A 20,804-nucleotide genomic window follows, 5' to 3' on the forward strand; every position below is an offset into this window, starting at 1 on the left:
AGCTGAAGCCACCTGCGTATCAAATTCTGGTACCCCCTACACTCCCCCCCACTCTGTTACTTACCTACCCACCTGATCCTACACAGCTACAGCATCAGAGACAGTGCTAAAGGCTGCCTCTCTGTCACATCCTGCCGTGCTAATGCAACTTCCTGTGGATAGCATGTGGCAGAGAAAAGGGAGAAGGGGGGGGCATGTGAATGTGCTGGGGGGGAGGGGCTATTATGGTCCTTCCATCCAGGGCCCATTGAGTCCCAACTACATCACTGATCAGAAGCATCCTGGGTCCTTTTGTATGATAAATTACCATACTTAAGGTATTTTTTTCCAAGGGGAGAGAAAAATCACTCCAGAAATGTTTGGGAACTGTGATTGATAAAATGGTGTAGGATTTGAGAAAAGAAGGATGGGGGTTCAGCCTGCTTACATATTCATATAATAAAAGCCTAATGCTTTTACTACTGCACCCATGAACTGTCTCATTACCTTCAAGGTCCTGGTGGATCACCAAAGATCAGGGCAAAATCTCAAGCCAGGGTGAGATAGTTAAGAGTTTCCAAATACAGTTCTAGGATCCCTTGAACTATAATAGTGGAGGTAGGTCAAAATTGGGCTTTATCCCTCCAACACAATAAATATTAAGAGACCCTTTTACTAAGCTGCAATAAGTGCTAGCATCTACTTATCCTAATGTTGTATTAGATCATTTATTTTTTGTATTTTTTTGTATTGTATTTTTGCATTTATTTGTATTGTATTTTTGTATTTATTTTTTTTTTGAGGTATTGGTGGTATATAAATGAAGACTGGATTGTATTGTATTATCACAGTTTAAAATGGCTTACTGCAGGACATGCTCAAGCATTCTCTGGTAATTTCCTGATCCAAACGCTAAAAAATATTTTTGATTTTACTGTGGAGGGGGCACGCCCGCTCTATGCAGTTACCGTAGCTACATGCCTGCATTCTAGCTGATTAGCGCAGAATTAGCATGAGTCCTACTATCTAAAAAGTAGGTGTCACTAAGTGCTCACACACTAATATTTTTTTAAATGACTGTGCACTAATAGAAGCATTAGTTTACGGTCATTAAATGCAAAAAAGGAGGGAAACAGCCATTTTACTGTTGCAGTAAAAATGACCTTGGTGCATGGGAAACCCCCACGGAACGGTGCACTAAGGCCACTTTATATTGCAGCTTAGTGAAAGGACCCTTAAATTAACTGAGGCCATTAAAGTAATTGTTATGATAAACATATGGAAAGGAATTCTATGAATTGGTTGCCTCCATTTAGGCGTGCTGATGCTGAGCACTGGGTGCCAAGTTTATAATGGCATCTGTGCACCAAGATAATGTTATAGAGTACTAGTGTAAGTTGGCACCATTTAGCCACCAAATTAATTGGCTGCTCCAGCACTGCAAGTGAACGCCATTTGGGCTATTGGTTCTTTTGAGAAGCGATCGCTCCAGTTTATCGATCATATTCATTTCCTTAGATTCTCAACCCCTGAGACAAGCGATTCTCACTGGAACACAGCCCATGTCGGGTCCAGCAATCAATTTCATTTGATTGCCCCTAACCTGGATGGTCCTTGGTGCTTTTTGTTGTCTGCATCTAGGTTTAGGCCTGATCATTTGTGCTATGTCAATGGCAGATGTAAGTGGTTATGTAAGTGATAGCATTCTATAAGTTATGTGTATCTCTTGAAGACACTCCCATGCCTGCCTGAAGTTTCTATAAATGGCACCTAAAAGATAGATGCCAAGGGATACGAAACATAGGCCCTGATTCTCCAAAGTGCGTCCCGATTTTAGGCAGTTGTAGGCATCCTACAGCTGTCTAATCAGCCAATCGGGATGCACGTTTTAAAAAAAAAAAATGCTCCCCAGGCAGGCCGCCTATATTGAAGGCGAGGCCCGACCGCCCCCCCCCCCCGACACTACCGACCGCCCCCCCCGACACTACCGACCGCCCCCCCCGACACTACCGATCGCTGGCAGGAGGGTGCCCAATCCCTCCTGCCGGAAGACGCATCCCCTCCGCACCCCCTCCCCCCGCGCTAACAGCCCTCAAACCTCCCCCAACCAAACTAACCTTTCCTTGTTGGTCAGACGGGACTTGCCCGTCCAGCCGGCAGGCCCATCTCGTCGAAATGAGGCGGGCCCGCCCCTTCCCGGCCCATCCTTCCGAAGCCTAAGGCCTGATTGGCCAAGGCTCTAGAAACCTGGATCAATCAGGTCTTAGGCATAGCGGGTCTGCCCATCCCCACTAAGTCTAAGGCCTGATTGGCCCAGGTGCCTAGAGCCGGTAGTGTCGGGGGGGCATCTTCTGGCAGGAGGGTTTGGGCACCCTCCTGCCAGCAATTGGACAGGCGTCCGCGGCCCGCTATACTTATAGCAGCAGAGAGATCCCTTGCCGCAATAAGTATAGTGGCCGCATCTACTTACAATGTAGACCAGCATTTTGTTGGCCTACATTGTAAGCGTCTCTTCCTCTACTAGGGAGACGTGTAGGGCCGCCTAGGTTCGCCTAAGGCCCACCTAAGGCCCTTAGGCGAGCTTAGGTGTCTTGCGGGCCTCGCCTTCAATATAGGCGGCCTGCCTGGGGAGCGTTTGTTTAAAAAACGTGCATCCCGATTGGCTGATTAGACAGCTGTAGGACGCCTACAGCTGCCTAAAATCGGGACGCACTTTGGAGAATCAGGGCCATAGTGCCTGTCAATCTTCAGTTAGGCACTGTTTATAGAATCATGCCTAGTGGGACCTATAATGGACTTAAGTGCCAGTAGGCACCTGAAACTTAGGTGACCCCTATTTGTGCCTGGATTTTCTTGGCCTAAATATTGGCGCCTAAGTCCATTTTAGGCACCTATATGAAAAGCACACCCAAGATTTGCCCACGATCTGTGCCTTAACTGCGTTCACTTTCCGGTAGGTGCCTATCATCCAATTAATTTTAATTTTTGCCACTTATTAAACTCATTATTGCTCGTTAATGACATTGATTAAGCTGATAAAAAAAATTAAGTTAGGCTCCTAGATCAGCTAGGCCCACAAATCTAGGTGCCTGACTTTGGGCGTTTTCTATAGAACCTGGGCTTTATAGAATAGTGCGTAGCGCAGTAGTGCACATTCACACGTCATTATCAGTTATTTGTGCCTGTGATGTGCAGAAGTGGTTTGTACATTTGGGAAACAATTTACCAGCACAGAAGTACCACCATATTCACCAAGAACCTGTGTTGCTCAGCCATCTTAAAATAGAAATACATTGTTACGTAAGAAAACCAAAAAGCCTCTTATGGAAGCAGCTTAAACAAGCTTACTCAAAAAGATGCAAGAATTGCAAATTTTCTCAATTTCCCCTTAACATTTACACTCTCCCTGTGGATGAAAATAGAATATTAGTAGATCATAACTGAGACATCTAGGTGAGAATGTGTTCAGTTGTTGTGGTATTTTAGAAAAAGATCTGCTGACGCTGATCATTTTCTAAAACAAACCTGCAGGAGTGCACCTGTAATTTGTTGGCACGTGCAGCAGGAACAGCTATTTTACAAAAATACACATTAAAATAATGATTGGCATGAATCTGGCAGCTTCCACGAGAAAGTGTTGCCACTTATACATGGAAGTGGTGATTACACAACTCAATGGTGTAGCGAGGGTAGGAGGCGCCTGGGGTGGTGGTGCTACTCCACACCCTCCTCTCCACCTCTCGCTCCTTCCACACTTGCACCCTTCCTTCCTCCCTCCCCCATGTCTCTTTAAATCTTTGCCAGCATGAGCAGCGAATCCGGCCTGCCGCTTGCACCAGCATTGGCTTTTCCTCTGATGTCACTTCCTGGCCCCGTGACCCGGAAGTGATTTCAGAGGGGAGCCAGGCAATTGCAAACAGCAGGCTGGAAAAGTTGCTCACATTGGTGAAAATTTAAAGAGGTGGGGGTGGGGAAGAATGGCGTGGCCAGGTTCGAGCATGGCGTGGGGGATGGAGAGGTGCCAGCACCCCCACCAAGACAGTGCACAGGGCGGTCTGATCCCACTCTCCTTACTACGCCACTGCCACAACTTCTACAGTACATGTGTCTTTTCCATTTCAGAAACTTACACTTAAAGGTGCCATCAATTAAATGGCGAGAATGCAATTTTAACTTGGTTTTATTTTGGATGCAGAAATAAAGAGACCGACTCCCTTAATCTCTCATGTAAAAACCCATGCATGCCTTTGATCTAGTATAAAACCTGGAATTTTTCTCCACACACATGCACTCCCTTTGTAAACTGGGGAATGCTCTTGTATGTTTTGTCCTATCCAAACTTTGCCTCTTGAAACCTCTGCATATGTGGAGCCCCTTAAAAGCGGCTGCCGATTGCATGTCAATCATGCATCAGCCTACAGCAGGCATGTCAAAGTCCCTCCTCGAGGGCCGCAATCCAGTCGGGTTTTCAGGATTTCTCCAATGAATATGTATGAGATCTATTAGCATACAATGAAAGCAGTGCATGCAAATAGATCTCATGCATATTCATTGGGGAAATCCTGAAAACCAGACTGGATTGCGGCCCTCGAGGATCGACTTTGACACCCCTGGCCTATAGGAAAGATACATGCAAGAAATGTAGGCCAAGGTTTTTCATGCCTAGCTTTCCGGTCCCTATCTTTGTGTGGATCGTGCCTAAGTAGGCACGTCAGGCAGCCTAATGTCACTTCCGGTGCTGGCTGCGCCTACCTTGGTGTTGGCCATGCCCACATAGGCACAATTCCTGTGCCTTTTATTTAAGCACCAGTAGGCACTTCAACCTTGCCATTTCTAATGACATTCTTCAATTAACTTAAGTGCTGTTAGGGCACCCACTGACGCCTAAGTTTAGAATTTGCCCCCTAATGACTTTCTGAAATCATATCACATGTAGAGAGTTGCGCGGGGACAGAAATCCCACCCATCCCTCCCGTCCCCGCCAGGATCCTCTCCGTCCCCACCCATCCCCGTCAGAATCCTCTCCGTCCCCACCCATCCCCGCCCGTCCCCATACAATGCAACAATTACTTCTGACAGGATCATCAATTCCACAGTTTCTTTTGTGTTTGCGCTGCTGTTTTCCTTGTGGAATCTCTTTGGTGGAACCCTTTTTTGTTTTCTGTTCAGGTAATTAACTTATAAACCCCCTCTTTTACTAAGGCTGACGTATCCATTATATTATATGGACGAACCCTGCTTCCAAAGCCTTCCATCCCCATGGGAGACCCGTTGGCTAGAAGGGGGTCCCCGTGGGAGTCCCGTGGGCCAGAGGGGGATCCCTCTGGGAGTCCTGTGGGTTAGGGGGGATTCCTGCGATCCCCGTTCCCATGCAGACCTCGAATCACATGTAAGCGATATGCATATCTGCACGCCTCTATTTACCCATGGGTTTTTTTCTTAAATAATGGCCTAAGATACAGATGTAGGCTTTTATTTAGGGATCTTGCTGCAATCTTTCATGAAATGTGGGCACAGAAGTTGAACTCCGGCTTGTTACATTGCTCGTTTAGGCCTTGATTCTATAAATGACACCTAAAGTTAAATGCCTAGATCATTGTACCTAGCCAATCTAGGTGCCTAACTTACCCCCTCCTTTAATAACGCGTAGTGCAGGTTTTAGCGCCGGCTGTGGTGGTAACTGCTCCAATGCTTATAGAGCATTGCCAGCACTAAAATCGGCGCTACGTGTTAGTAAAGGAGGGGGGTTAATTTTCTTAATTGGTGCTGATAATTGAAAGCACCAGTAAAAGAATTAAAAAACCAATTAATTCTCTGGTAGGTGCTTAACTTGGTACGTCTACCACTCGGGTGGTAGGCGTCTACACTGAGGTGCCTATCAGCAAGCAGCCGAAGTTAGATATCTATCTTCCTATATAGGATAGGCTTCAATGTACTCGTATATTTCTGCAATCAAACATATCACCCATGACACCTCCCCCTTAATCATAGGCATGGATTGGTGTGGGCACAAGGATAGTGCTTCCCAAATTTTGTGGGTACTATTACTGAATTTATGCCTCTGCTCCCACTGCCAATGTGACTTCCTTACCCCTTATCCTCCAAAGAAAGCAGGAAAAATGCTCAAGCCCATATTCAGCCACATGGTCACTTCTGCTTCCTATGTTACTTTATTCACCAGATTGTCCGCCCATCTCCTTCAATGGAGCCAAAGACCCAACCCGAAATCTAAGTTTTGAAAATACCACTGCATTTTTTGGCAGAAACTGAAACTCTTCACCCCCCACACACTCACCTGCGATCAGTCTCTGCTACCACCACACTCAGGTAGAAAACAGGTTGTGCTGTGGCCCCCTTGGCAGAAATCGGGCTCCTTGGGCTGCCCAAGTCCGGTCCTCAAGATCTACTGGCAGGCCAGGTTTTCAGGATATCCACAATGATATGCATGAGAGAGATTTGCCTGCACTGCCTTTTTGGTATGCAAATCTCTCTCTCATGCATATTCATTGTGGATATCCTGAAAACCTGGCCTGCCAGTAGATCTCAAGGACCGGACTTGGGCAGCCCTGCTGTAGGCCCTTTCTGGGCCTACCTTAACAAACCCTGGTGGTCTAGTGGTCTCTTCAGGGTCATGAATGGAGCCCACTCTCTCCTGCCTGCTGTATCACAATGGCTACCAAGATTTCCTGTGGCAGCCTCATGAGACTGCCTGGGTCTTGGGTGACAGCAGGCAGGAATGAGTGGTCTCTATTCCTGTCAGGAGGGAGGCAGGGAGAACAGCAATTCAATTTTTGGTTTTGGTTCTGGCTAAAACTAAAGGGTGAATCTCAGATGTGGAGTTGGTTTCAGCTGGAACCAAAATCTCTGGTTGACTTCTAAATAACGCACAAAAGCAGCTGATGATAGGGCACGAAAGAAATTAAGCTGGCACAAACTTAACAATAGCCACAAAAAAAGTGAGCTAACAATACTTCTCAGATCACAGGCTAATTTCCCAATGTCAGTAAACTTTTGAGCTGTGTACCCTACTTTGCATAAGAGTTTAATAGCTAAAGCCTCTCATCATTTGATTTAAATGAACAGTGCACTGTTATTTTATTTATTTTTAATCTTTAATTTTAGTATTTATATACCAATTATAGCCTAAATGGTTTACATTCAGGTACTCAAGCATTTTTTCCTATCTGTCCCAATGGTTCATACTCTATCTAACGTACCTAGAGCAATGGGGGATTAAGTGACTTTCCCAGGGTCACAAGGTCACAGGGTCTCAAGGAGTAGCATCTACACAACTCTTTGTGCAGTTTTCTTATGCTCTAAACTCCTCTAAGCCCAAGGTGGCATGCAGTAACAGTATAGAAAACTGTGCACAGAGCCTATACTAAGGCCCTGTTTTACCAAGGTGTGCTAGCTGATTAGCGTGCGGTAATCGAAATAGCATGCGCTAAACGCTAATGTGTGCATGTTAGTCTATGGATGCGTTAGCGTTTAACACGCACTAATTCGATTAGCATGCGCTAATCAGTTAGCGCACCTTAGTAAAACGGTGACGGGTCAAAAGCACGCGAGGACAAAGGCGCGCCGACAACCGAGCGCGGACAACTGAGCACAGGGCTTAATTGCGCCAAAGAAAGCCCGTATTTTAAAGGGCTTTGACGGGAGTATGGGGGGGAACCCCCCCACTCTACTTAATAGGGATCGCGCTGCCTCACGCTGCCATGTTGAGGGGGTGTGAGGGGTGTGACCCCCCACATTATACTGAAAACTTAACTTTTTCCCTAAAAATCTGGGAAAAAGTTAAGTTTCCAGTATAATGAGGGGGGTTACAACCCCCAAACCCCCCAAAATGCCAGAGCAATCTCTATTAAGTAAAGTGGGGGGAGCCCTTTAAAATACATTTTTTTGGCGCGATGAAGTCCTGCGCTCAGTTGTCCACGCTCGGTTATCAGCGCGCCTTTGTCCTCGCGTGCTTTAGATTATGAACCTAGTAAAACTAGGGGTAAGTTGTACACTAACCCCCTGTTTTACTAAGGTGCGCTAACCGATTAGTGAGCGCTAATCGAATCAGCGCGTGTTAAATTCTAACGTGTCCATAGATTAACATGCACGCGTTAGCGTTTAGTGTGTGCTAATCGGTTAGCGCACCTTAGTAAAAGAGGGGGGTAAGCCTTGGGCACTGGATCATACTGACCTCACATGGTGCAAGAGCCATGCTCTCCAATGCTTCAACATGTGGTCTTCCTAGGATGACCAAAAATAGGCAACAGTGTGCACTGACAGGAGAACCAACAGCAAAACTGTATAGACAGACTGAGGCCCTAGAAAACACGGTTATGTGGCCAGAGAAAGGCAGCCTGACGGCCAAACCTCAGGAAATATCACATTACATTCCCCCTCTTTTACGAACGCATAGTGCGGGTTTAAGCGCCGGCTGTGGCAGTAACTGCTCCGACGCTCAAAGGAATTCTATGAGCGTTGGAGCAGTCACCGCCGCTGCCGGTGCTAAAACCTGCGCTATGCGTTCGTAAAAGAGGGGGGATTATTCCGTAACATCCCTCCTCAAGTTCCACATGGATAACAAATCAAGAATCTTGGACAATAACAAGGAATTACGAATCACGTAAAATCCAATAATAACATGAACATAATAAAATGCAAAAAAAACCCCAACAAAATCTAAATCTATGTTAAATCTATTATAAATCAATGTAACCTCACATAAAATCGAGAGAGAATTTCACAAGAAAGCAAAGCTATAATATTAAACTTTCATTAAAAATACTTTTGAAGTAGAAGTCTTTACTGTCTTTAGAATTGGTAAATCTGAGATGATTCATCCAACAAAGTAGGATGTAGGAAACAGGTCGAGTGAATGGTAAGAAAAGAGTGATGGGGCTAGCTGAGGAGGGGTTATACTGGGGAGGAAGGAAGAAGCGTGCTAGGGAAGGGGTCTCAGGTCAAGGAGAATAGTGCTGTAGTATAGCTGAGAGAGGGGGAGGCGAAGTGCTAAAGTTTGACTGAGAGAGGACTAAGATCAAACAGAAATGAGGAGGCGCAAATGAATACGGTTACCAAAGGGCTCCAGAAAAAGGAGGACGGATTGAGACATTCGGGTTTTTCTTCTATTGTTTTCAATGGAAGTAAAACTTGGGTGTCTCAATCCGTCCATTTTTTTCTGGAGCCCTATGGTAACCCTACAAATAAATGCACTTGAATTGGGCAGGAAAAAGAAGGAAGAGGGTGTTAGAATGGGGCTGGAGGAAGGTGGAAGGAAGAAGATGCTGAGGTCAGCTTTCAGAGGGTGGGAGGGGTGTTTGTGTGTGTGTGTTTGCATATGAGGCAAATATGCCCCTCAATTTATCTTATTTTGGCATAACAGAGACTCAAGCAGTTGAAATAACAAAGGTGTCCTTGTACAGTTTTTAAATTATCCATTCATAAGATAGGTGCACATTCAAATCAAAATTACTCTAGCCTTTTTATTTAATTTTCCACTCCTACATTGGCATTCCTGTGAAAGTCCAGATTAATTGAGTGTTAGGGTGGTCCATGGTAGTATGCAAAAAAAATCAATCTTGTCAAATCTTGTTTCAACAGGGCTTATTTTTGTCCACTTGGAATGTCTTACTCATGTGTAAAATTTCAACTTGATTAGACATAGAAACATGATGGCAGATAAAGGCCAAATAGCCTATCCAGCCCGCCCATCCACAGAAACCATTATCTTTTCCTCTCTCTAAGACAGGGGTGCCCAACGCGTCGATCGCGATCGACAGGTCGTTCACTCAGGCGACCCCAGTCGATCGCACAGCAGATTCCCTTCTTCCCTTCTCTTTTTTTCCCCTCCTGACTGGCCCGCCTCTTAAAGAACGCTGGCCTGAAGGTCAGTGGGGGACGGAGCTCAGCGCATCACAAGAAATAGAAGCGCCTGTAATGATTGAGGTAAGAGCGAGGCCTAATGCTGCCCGATATACAATTTAAAAAACCCCAAAATCGGCCTCCCAATCAGTGGCGTACCGAGGTGGGGCGGTCCGCCCCCGCCCCGGGTGCACGGCTTGGAGGGATGCACAGCCGTATGGGTCCTCCTGCCCTTCCTTTCCACCGGTCTGCGCACGGGGCTCGCACCTGCCGCCCAAATGGTGCTGTTGGTTATCGCGAGACTCGCGGGAGTTGACGGCACCATTCGAGTGTCGGCGCGGGACCAGGCAGGCGCAAGCCCCGAGCGCGGACTGGGGAAAAAGAAAGGCAGGATGACCCGGACCTGGCCGGCTGTGCACCCCTCCAAGCCATGCACCCGGGCGGATCGGACCCCTTCTAAATCCATTGTACTTGTCTTTTATTCAGTTCCACTAATGAGCATTGTGACAGGCAGTTCTTATGGGGCAGTTCTTGGAAGTATTTCTTTGTTTTTCTGTGCCTAAGTATTCTATTAATTTAACTTCCTTATTCCTGTGGGGATCTCCAAAGGGGACGAATGGGAGACGGCCGGTGGCAGGTGGTACTTTAGCAATTCTTACAGGTTGCCATAGGCCTCAGGAGCTGTCTTCCCTCTGCCGTGGTCCTGCCCCTCCTCTAAGTCAGAGACAGGCTTGGGGCAGAGGGAAGACAGCTCCTGAGGCCTATGGCAACCTGCAAGGATCGCTAAAGTACCAGCGATCCTCTCTGCAGACTGCTCCCTGCTGGAATTAGGTAAATGGATGTGGGGAGGGTAGGCCTGGTGGGGGGGAGTGCAGTCCTTCAAGGGGTAGTGCAGGCCTTCAGGGGGGGGAGTCAACCTTTGAGGGGGAATGTGCAGACCTTCAGGGGGGGTCAGGCCTTCGGGGGAGGGGGGCTGTATAATAAAAAAATATTTGAACATAAATACAAAGTACACTTGGTGTGTATATATATATATATATATATATATATATAAATAAATATATATATGTTTAGCATTTTTATTGTTGGTAGATCATTTTGACTTGGTCATTTTAAAAGTAGCTCGCAAGCCCAAAAAATTTGGGCACCCCTGCTCTAAGAGATCCCACGTGCCTATTCCAAGCTTTCTTGAAATCAGACAGTCTCTGTCTCCACCACCTCAAATGAGACTCAACTCATGCACATTTACATCACGTAGGTATTTAAACATTTCTATCATATCTCCCCTCTTCCGCCTTTCCTCCAAAGTATACAGATTGAAATCTTTAAGTCTGTCCCCGTATGCCTTATGACGAAGACCACACACCATTTTAGTAGCCTTCCTCTGGACAGACTCCATCTTTTTTATATCTTTTTGAAGGTGCCGCCTCCAGAATTGTACACAATATTCTAAATGAGGTCTCACCAGAATCTTATACAGGGGCATCAATACCTCCTTTTTCCTACTGGACATAGCTCTCTCTAAGCACCCTAGCATCCTTCTAGCTTTCGCCATCACCTTTTCAACCTGTTTGGCCACCTTAAGATCATCACATACAATCACACCCAAGTCCTGCTCTTCTGTCCTGCACATAAGTTCTTCACCTCCTAAACTCTACCATTCCCTCAGGTTTTTGCAGCCCAAATGCATGACCTTGCATTTCTTAGTATTAAATTTTAGCTGCCAAATTTCAGACCATTCTTCAAGCTTTGACAAGTCTTTCTTCATGTTATTCACATCATCCTGGGTGTCAACTCTATTGCAGATTTTGGTTTCATATGCATATAGAGAATGACATAGTGGTTGTTACCCGCCAAAACGAGGAAAGAAAAAATAGTGGTCGCTGCAGGGATGGGGACAAGGCCATTCACCGCCCCATGGAGTTGTGAATGTTCTTGTCTCCACAGTGAGGCAATCAAGGATCATGCGGTCCAGCAGCCCCCACCCACCTGCAGCGTTCCGCCATCTCCCTCCCTCCACCTCACCTTAGATGCAGAGTTTGACGGCTTTCTTTTTCGTCCATCCGCACGCTTTCAAAATGTCGTGTACGCGCAGCTGCTCGAGTTGTTCAATCTTCTCCTCTGCTGCAACTTCCTGTTTCCGGTTGCGTCAGAGGAGAAGATTGAACAATTGAGTAGCCGCGTGTGCGCAGCTTTTGGAACGCATGCGGCTGGGCGAAAAAGAAAGCCGGCAAACTTGGCATCTAAGGTGAGGTGGAGGGAGATGATGGAACGCTGCCATCGGGCGGGAGGGGGCTGCTGGACCGCGCGATTGCGCGTGTTCCCAGCTCACACTAGGAAGGAGGGAGTGAAAGGGAAAGAGATTCTGGGCCAAGTGGATGAAGAGGGAGAGAAAGAAACCCACAGCAGGAAATAAAGGGGAGGACAGGCAGGTGAGCCAGATGCTGGAAGCAGGGGGGGGAAGAAAGAGGGAAAGAAGCTAGATGGGGTTGAAGAGGAAGAGAGGGGAAATCTGAACACAGGAAGGTAACAGAAACAGAGGGGAAATTATGTGCATGGGGGCATAGGGACAGAGACATAAAAGGGACATACATGCCATGGGGATGGTATATGGACACGGGGGGGGGGGACAATGCCAGATATATAGGGGAGATATTAGAAATGGGGAAAATAGGAACACAGAAGCCAGATTATTTGGGGACTGAGCTCGCAGGCTCCAGTAGCTTGCATAAATTACATTGTAACGTGCCACGAAAGTAAGAGGGAGGGAGGTAGAAAGATAGATAGGCCGTGCAAGAGGAGCTGAAGGGTGGTAGAAAGGAATAGATGGTGGAGGAGGGAGGGAAGGGTGGTGGTGGAAAGGAATAGAACAGACATTGAAGGAGGGTGGAGAGGAACAGACCCTGAAGGGAAATGTGGAAGACAGAGTGGGGAGAAGATTGCTGGAAGGGAAGAAGACAGATGCTAGATTATGGGGGAGCGGAGGGAAGAAGATGGGTGCCAGACCAATTGTGGGGGGGTGAAGGGATAGGCACAGTAACAGAGCAAATGGAAGATGCAGAGAGAAGACACCCAGTGGATGGAAGGAATTGAATGAGAAGATGAGGAAAGCAGAAACCAGACAACAAAGGTAGAAAAAAAAATTCTATTCATTTTCTTTTTTTTTTTTTTTTTTGCTTTAGCATAAAGCAGTATATTAGTTGTGTTGATAAAAATTTATAAACAAAGCCCTGCCAGCTAAACATCTCTTTCTCTAGTTCAGCAGCCAGAACTTTGATTTATAAGGAAGGAATAAGCTAAATATTGCAGTACTGGGGTTTATATGGATGCTGTAGGGACGGTGAAGGGGCGATGAATGGGATGGCAATAACGGTGATGGGGCGGTGAAGGGGATGGCGGTGATAGTTTAAGTTTAAGTTTAAGTTTAAGTTTATTAGGATTTTATATACCGCCTATCAAGGTTTTCTAAGCGGTTTTACAATCAGGTACTCAAGCATTTTCCCTCTCTGTCCCGGTGGGCTCACAATCTATCTAATGTACCTGGGGCTATGGAGGATTAAGTGACTTGCCCAGGGTCACAAGGAGCAGCGCGGGATTTGAACCCACAACCCCAGGGTGCTGAGGCTGTAGCTTCAACCACCGCGGTGAAGGGAATGACGGTGACGGGGCAGTGAAGGGGACGGTGGGCCGGGGACGAGGCAGTGACGGGGACAGATTTTTTCCCTGTGTCATTCTCTATCTGCATAGAGGCAAATCTTACCCAACAGCCCTGCAGCAATGTTGTTTATAAAAATGTTAAAAGAACATGCCCAAGAACAGAACTTTGAGGCACACCAATGGTAACAGCCCTTTCCTCAGAGCGATCTCCATTGATCACTACCCTCTGTTGCCTTCCACTCAACCAGTTCTTGACCCAGCCCGTCACTTTGGGACCCATCCCGAGGGCACTCAGTTTATTTATTAGACGTCTGTATGGAACACTGTCAAAGGCTTTGCTAAAATTTAATTACACCACATCTAGCACACTCCCTCTATCCAATTTTCTGGTCACCCAGTCAAAGAAATTGATCAGATTTGTCTTACAAGACCTACCTCTAATGAATCCATGTTGCCTCCAATCCTGTAATCCATAGGATTCCAGAAACTTCACCATTCTCTGTTTTAAAAGCATTTCCATTAATTTGCTTATCACAGAAGTCAGACTTACTGGCCTGTAATTCCCTACTTCTTCCTTACTTCCAATTTTGTGGAGAGGGACCACATCCGCCCTTCTCCAGTCCTCCGGTACCACTCCCAACTCTAGAGACTCATTGAAAAGTTCAATCAGCGGAGCCACCAGAACTTCCCTAAGTTCCTTCAGCATTCTCATATGTATACCATCCGACCCCATCACTTTGTCTACTTTTATTTTAGCAGCTTCTCACGAACATAACCCTCTTAAAATCGATCAGGGTCTAACACTCCTCCATCCCTATTCATGTTTGTCTTCTGCAATCCCTATCACAGCGCTTCAGCCCTGAACACAGAACAAAAATATTTGTTAAGCAATTCAGCCTTTTCTTTATCAGCTTCTACATATTTCTTCCCTTCACTTTTGACTCTCACAATGCCACTTTTGCACTTCTTCCTATCACTACTATATCTTTAAAAATATCTTGTTTCCCATTTTACTGTCAGCTATTTTTTCTTCTATTTGCATCTTTGCTTCCCTGACTACACGACCAGCCTCTCTTAACTTTTCCAGATATTTTTGCCTGTCTTCCTCTTTCTGTGATCTTTTGTAGTTTATGAAAGCTAGCATCTTATTTCTTACCTTATCAGCTACTACTTTTGAGAAGCAAAGCAGCCTTCTTTTCCTCTTACTTTTATTTACTTGCCTCACAAAATGGTTTGTCACTCTTACAATTAATCCTTTCAGTTTTGCCCACTGCATTTCCATTCCTTCCAGATGTTCCCATCCAGACAATTCCTTGATGTAATGCCCCATCCGAATGAAGTTAGTTTTTTTAAGGTCTAAAATCTTTGCTTTTGAATGAGCCCTCTCTATACCCATCTTAATACTAAACCGTACCACACAGTGATCACTGGATGCCAGATGATCACCCACTGTAACTTCGGAAACACTTTCCCCGTTTGTAAGCACTAAGTCCAGTAAGACCCCATCCAACGTGGATTCCATTACCAACTGCTGGAACAGTTTTCCTTGTAGAGAATCCAGGATTCCCTACTTCTAGAAGACCCCACAATCAATATTCGGCATGTTAAAATCACCTATTAGTAAAACTTCCCCTTTTTTATAGATATACTCTAAATATCTACTATTAAATCTCTGTCCACTCCTTCTGTCTGTGAAGGAGGCTTGTATATCTCACCAATATAAATATATTCCAATTAATTTCAAGTTTTATTTTATTTGATATACCGTTTATTGAAACCTAAGTGACTTCCATACAAATTGTATAAAAATATTGATCCATAGTGCTTCTTCCTTGCCCTGCATATCCTGCAATTGTGTGGCTTTAATATGATCTTTAACATGTAACACTACTCCCCCTCCTTTTCTTCCTACCCTGTCTTTCCTGAACAGATTATATCCCAGTATAACTACATCCTATTCATGGTCCTCCGTAAACTACATCTCATAGGACACCCTACTACCGGCAGCTACATTGGCTGCCGATGAAGGCACGCGTAAAGTTCAAATTTGCCTGTTTCTGCTTTAAAGCATTACACGGACTTGCCCCCAAATACATTACTGACCTTTTCTCCTTCTCAACCAACAGACACAAGAGAAGTTCACATTCCAACTTCGTTTCCCCCCCAGTGAGAGGTTGCAAACTGAAAAAACACCATGAATTCCTTCTCGCACACCAAGCAGCATCATGGGGTAAAGACCTAGAACAATTACTTTCGCCCTCTACTTATGAGGTATTTAGGAAACGTCTAAAAACACACCTGTTCCTAAAACATCTTGACAACTGATCCACTTATCTCTTTCCTCTCAATAGCGACCTACTATCCTTTTGATCACTTTTCTACTCAACAATGAATTTCCTGTCTAATTACTTCTCTTTCTTCTTCCCCTCTTGAAGTCAGTCAATTTGTACCTTTGCTTAATCTTTTGTAAACCGCATAGAACTTCACGGTATTGCGGTATATAAGCTGTTATTATTATTATTATTATAGGAATTCTATCAGCATTGGCACTTTTAAAGCCATGGCATGTGATAAAAAATGCTAACACATCTTCATAAAAGGGGTGGGGTGGGGAGTTAGACTGTTAGATGCAGTTTATCTTACTTCAATAAGATACATTATTCATCATATCCATCACAAACTGTTAATTGTTAAAGACCTCAATTCAAAAGCATTTCTCTAAAGAAGATCACCAGATTCATCTGGTGTGATATAATATTAGTTGAGCTGATGTCACCTGCTGGAAATATTTATTGGATGGTAGTATGGGAGAAATGAGGGGGGAGGGCAGAGAGTGAGGGAAATATATGAGGTGATGTCAAAAGTATGTAGAATAAGGATTGGCAAATTTATATGAGAAGAGTAAGAAAGGGTTAATAAACAGAGTTTATAAGAAAGAAAGAAGGAGCACGAGAGCTGGTCTCAAAGGGCGGAGATTAACACGGGGCTGGGAGGCCCTTGTGTTGCATACAGGCAAGATAGGGAAGGGGGGGTAGTGGAAGTGAACCGTTAGAAGGAGGAATTGTATGGAAGAAGGGGAGGGGTTCACGCCAAAAGGAGAGGCAGGGATTGGATAGTGTAGGTAAAAGGGGGCGTTTTTTACATAGGGTTTTTAGAACGAGCCTTGGAGGACTAAGTTCGTTGCAGGTCCTCCAAGGCAGAATTTTGTCCCACCCTCCCTCCCTTTGGTGAGGTTTCGTGGCGTGGGAGGCGGGTCTCCCGAGCTACTGGGTGCTGGGGCTCATCCGGCGATGAGCGGTGGGCCGGCTGGGAGCCGTGCCTTGGGGTCAGGTGACCCGGGTTAAAGGGGCATGAGGTCATGCCACCCCTCAGACACTTGCTGTTGGTGGCGGGGTCGGGGGCAAAGGTACTGTTTACACAGGGTAGCTCGGGAGGAGCTTGCTGAGGTTGATTGTTAATTGAGGTTCAATATGTTAATGATGTTAATTTATGCAAGTTAATTTATTGGTTAATGTGATATAATAAAGAGCTGCGGCTATTTACCACAATAAGGTGTTTTGTTTTTATTAATGTGGGGTGTAGAGAAAGGAGGGATAATGACAACAGAAGGGACTATCCAGATCCCGATGTTAAAGGATTGGGTAGGTTTCTGAGGTGATGAGGTGGAGCAGTCATGGGACTGGTTGGATGTTGAGGCAGGTTGGAGGGAGTTCCCTCCCATGTGGTAGTATGCTTTGTGTTAGTGTTGGGGGTGGGGATGGTTGCAGGTTTCATGTGGACTTGGGTGGGTGTGGTTGAGCTTTTGGAGGTTGGGGGAGGTGGTTGCAGCTTTGGGTGGGTTGAAAGTGGGGTTTGTTCCAGTTGGATCTGGGAAATGAGCAGTTAATAAATAAATAAATGTAACACTCGTAGGCGACACCACGGCGAGGGGAAGCATAGCCTGGCATCACCGTGGGTCATGTTTGGGGGAAGGGGAAGCATGGCCTGGTGTCACCGTGGGTCATATTTGGGGGAATGTTATAAGTTTAAAGATTCAACGGGAGCTTGTTGCAACACCAAATAGCTCCCTGGGGGGGGGGGGGGTGAAATATGCATTGGGGGTTTGGACACTGATTGTATTGTAAGTGGAGATAATATTAAGATAGATAATAAAGCTGCAGCCAAACATTTATTCCATTAAAATTGAGTTGTGTGATTATTGACTGATTGTGTTTAGCTTTTAGTTGCAGGTGACAGAGTGTGAATGTTAATGTTAAAGCTCTAAAGAGAGACGAATAAAAAGATTTCACAAACAAATGGGTTTTCAGCAATTTTTTAAAGGACATCTTATGGTTACATAGCCTCAGAGAACCCAGTCCATATCTGTGGAGCAGCTGTAGAAATAGACGTAGACCATGTTATCATGTGGCATATCTCACTCATTGATTCCAGAGATTATCTCATTGCTATCTGTGACCTTAAGGTTCAGGTTGGAATGCAGTTCTTCAAAATTTGTACCAAATACCATGGCACTTCCCCATGTAATACTATGTAAATGCTGGTGCCCAGGTTAGGTGCACTGAGGCAGTATTCTTTAATAACGTGCGTAACTTTTTGGAACATTCCTGACATGCCCAAGCCCCTCCCATGGCCATGCCTCCTTTTTTGAGTTACATGCTAGGCCTTATAGAATCCACTTATCGGCTAAATTGGCCACTCTGAAAGGAATTCAACGGAGCGCGACATGCTGGGAGCCTCGACCCTGAAGAAAAATTTGAAACATGGCATGTCGGTGGAGGCGCTCTCATAGTTTATCTTAAAATAAGTTCTTAAAAATAAATTTTGGGAAGAAAATATACTTATTATCGCTGAGTTTGCACAATAACATATATATATACAAAAAAAAAACAACAAAAAAGGATCCATTGAAGAAATTGGCCCATATCATCCTTATATGAACTTTATTTAAAGGAAAAGTGAGCCTTCTGAGAATTCTACACACAACAAAAAATGGTTTTGATATTTGTTTGATTGAAAAGATTGCATTTATTTTATCTATACTTGAATATAGTAATTTATTTGCTGGGTAGATAGTGTTATATTAGCACTGCAGCCCAATTTGTATGCAAATCCTAATTAGTGCCAATTATCATCAGTAATAGCGCATCATCAGTAATTAGCACATAATTATTGACATTAATTTGCTTGTTTGATAATTAATTTGTGCATGCATCTTGGGAACATCCCCAAATTTTGATACACAAATTTGGGCACCAGGAAACCATGTGCAAACCCTACAAAGGAGAACAACTGTCCTATGGATAAAAGAGAGTTGTTGTTTTTTCCTCTGCTAACATCTGTTTTAAGTTACTTTGTTAGTGGATACTTTGAATTATTTGGACTATTTATCATTGCAGGGAATTAAAACACACACATACACTATAACATATCCAACTCTCATAATCTATGAAAAGACCTATAGCCTATGCTGGTAAAATGGATGGGTCGAAGGCGTCATTACCTTTCCTGGATTGTTGGAAGTATTTGGCCAACACAGTGCCGATGTTGGATTTTTGGTCAGAGTTCCCATCCATCCTGTGGAAGGACTTCAGCTGACCAGAGGAGGACAGTGTACGGAGGTGTCTGAGATGTTCTGACAGGTTCTGCTCATTTTCAGTGCCCACTGGATTTCCGTAACTAGACCCCGCAATTTGCTGTGCAAAAGTGCTCGTTGTTGTGAGCACAGCGAGGAACACACAAACACAGATTCCACACATAGCTGTGCAAAAACAGAAAAACAAACATTTAGGACTGGGGAAACTCTGCGATTCTTGACTGGACATACCTTATAGACAGGATACATTTGCCCCAATTGCAAGCTAATATTCAATAAGATTAATATGCACAGTTATCTAACAAGATGGGTCAACAGCTGGCACTAGTCTTTAGCTAGAGCAGATAAGCATAATAGTGCATTAATAGGAGCCCAAATGGATTTATAATAGGAACATTTCGGAAACAACTCTACAAAGAGAAGAGATGGTCAAGCATGCCACTGCCTCACAGTTAATGAAAACGATCAGAGAAAACAGTGTGGTAATTGCCTGTGTCATATGTTTTATGTATGTGCTAGTTTGTTCCACTAAGAAGCATTGCTTTTTAAGCAGGGTTTCAATATATCAGTGCAATATGGTTAATATCTCAATAAAACACTAACTTGTTTACATATTTTTGTCTGTAACTCCCCCCAGCCAACCTATGCTGTTTTATTAGTGCTCTGTTATAAATCGAGACTGAAAAACACATCCATAAAATGCCTCAATAATGTTTTAAATATATACAAAATCTTAAAATTCTAGAAACCTCAGAAGACATCCTATTTCACTAGGTCAAAATGAGATGACACATCCAGAGCTAGTAACTAGTCATAAAAAAAGGTTATTGGTTAGGATTGCAGTAATTATTTATTAAAGTATTATAAGTTAGGATTAATATAGATAGGAATCAGTTAGTGAACAGTATAATTATTAAAGGCTTTGGTTTTAAAACACAATGCAAATCAAATTGGTTGCTGGGACACTCGGCAAGAATTGTGAGTAACACAACTGACATGCTTAAAACATGAAGTTAGATATTTTGCTAACAAAATGCCACAAAAGCTAAAAACAAAATAATTTATTTTCCCATGCCTTTTTTTTTTTTTTTTTAGTGACATGAAACCACAAGATGCAGACATGTATAGAAACCGATTCATAGAGAATGCTAAAACAAGTTTCTTTTGCTTTCTGGAAGACTTTTCAATCAAAATATACATACAAAGATCGATAAACCTTTCATCTTACCCTTGTGCAAGATAGTGCTTCCTAATAACAGCTGAGAAAGCAGTGTTCAGGTAAGCTACTCTAAGTTATTCCTGCGTTGCAGTACTGTCCCTTAAATAGTCTAGCTCAAAGCGTACTGTATTGTCATCTGTTTACACAGCTCTGACGCAGATAAGGATCACCACATGCTCGGCTGGATGTTATTGAGTAGGAAGCAAAGTAGTGTTGGGGGAACCTTCACCCTTTACTTCCAGCACCTCTTTTCCCCAAGAACATTGACAGGCATTTCCCTTTCCTAATCCTTCGGTGTCATCAAAACCAAAAAAAAAGCACCTTTTGTCCTTATAAAACTAGTAGCCTGTTGCATCCTCTCAAACTATCCTTCCCTGTTAGAACAGAAACGTGTTGGTAATTAGCAGGTTCCAGGATCTCTGGGAATTTGTTTCGTGGGGTTCATTTGAGAAAAAGGTGCAGTGGAAACTTGATTCCACTTCTCCTAACCTTCCTCAA

General features: G+C 44.3%; 1 protein-coding gene across 1 annotated transcript in view; it reads right to left on the reverse strand.

The window, feature by feature from the left end:
- Positions 1 to 20,804, reverse strand: part of CCK (cholecystokinin) — a 38,306-nt gene that overhangs the window by 10,317 nt on the left and 7,185 nt on the right. Inside the window, exon 2 of the mRNA XM_033935292.1 lies at positions 18,995 to 19,252. Coding sequence (XP_033791183.1) covers positions 18,995 to 19,250 — 256 coding nt within the window. The 5' untranslated portion in view covers positions 19,251 to 19,252. The remainder of the gene's footprint in view (positions 1 to 18,994; positions 19,253 to 20,804) is intronic.

The sequence above is a fragment of the Geotrypetes seraphini genome, chromosome 2, assembly GCF_902459505.1.
Source record: "Geotrypetes seraphini chromosome 2, aGeoSer1.1, whole genome shotgun sequence".
In the NCBI taxonomy this organism is placed as follows: domain Eukaryota; kingdom Metazoa; phylum Chordata; class Amphibia; order Gymnophiona; family Dermophiidae; genus Geotrypetes; species Geotrypetes seraphini.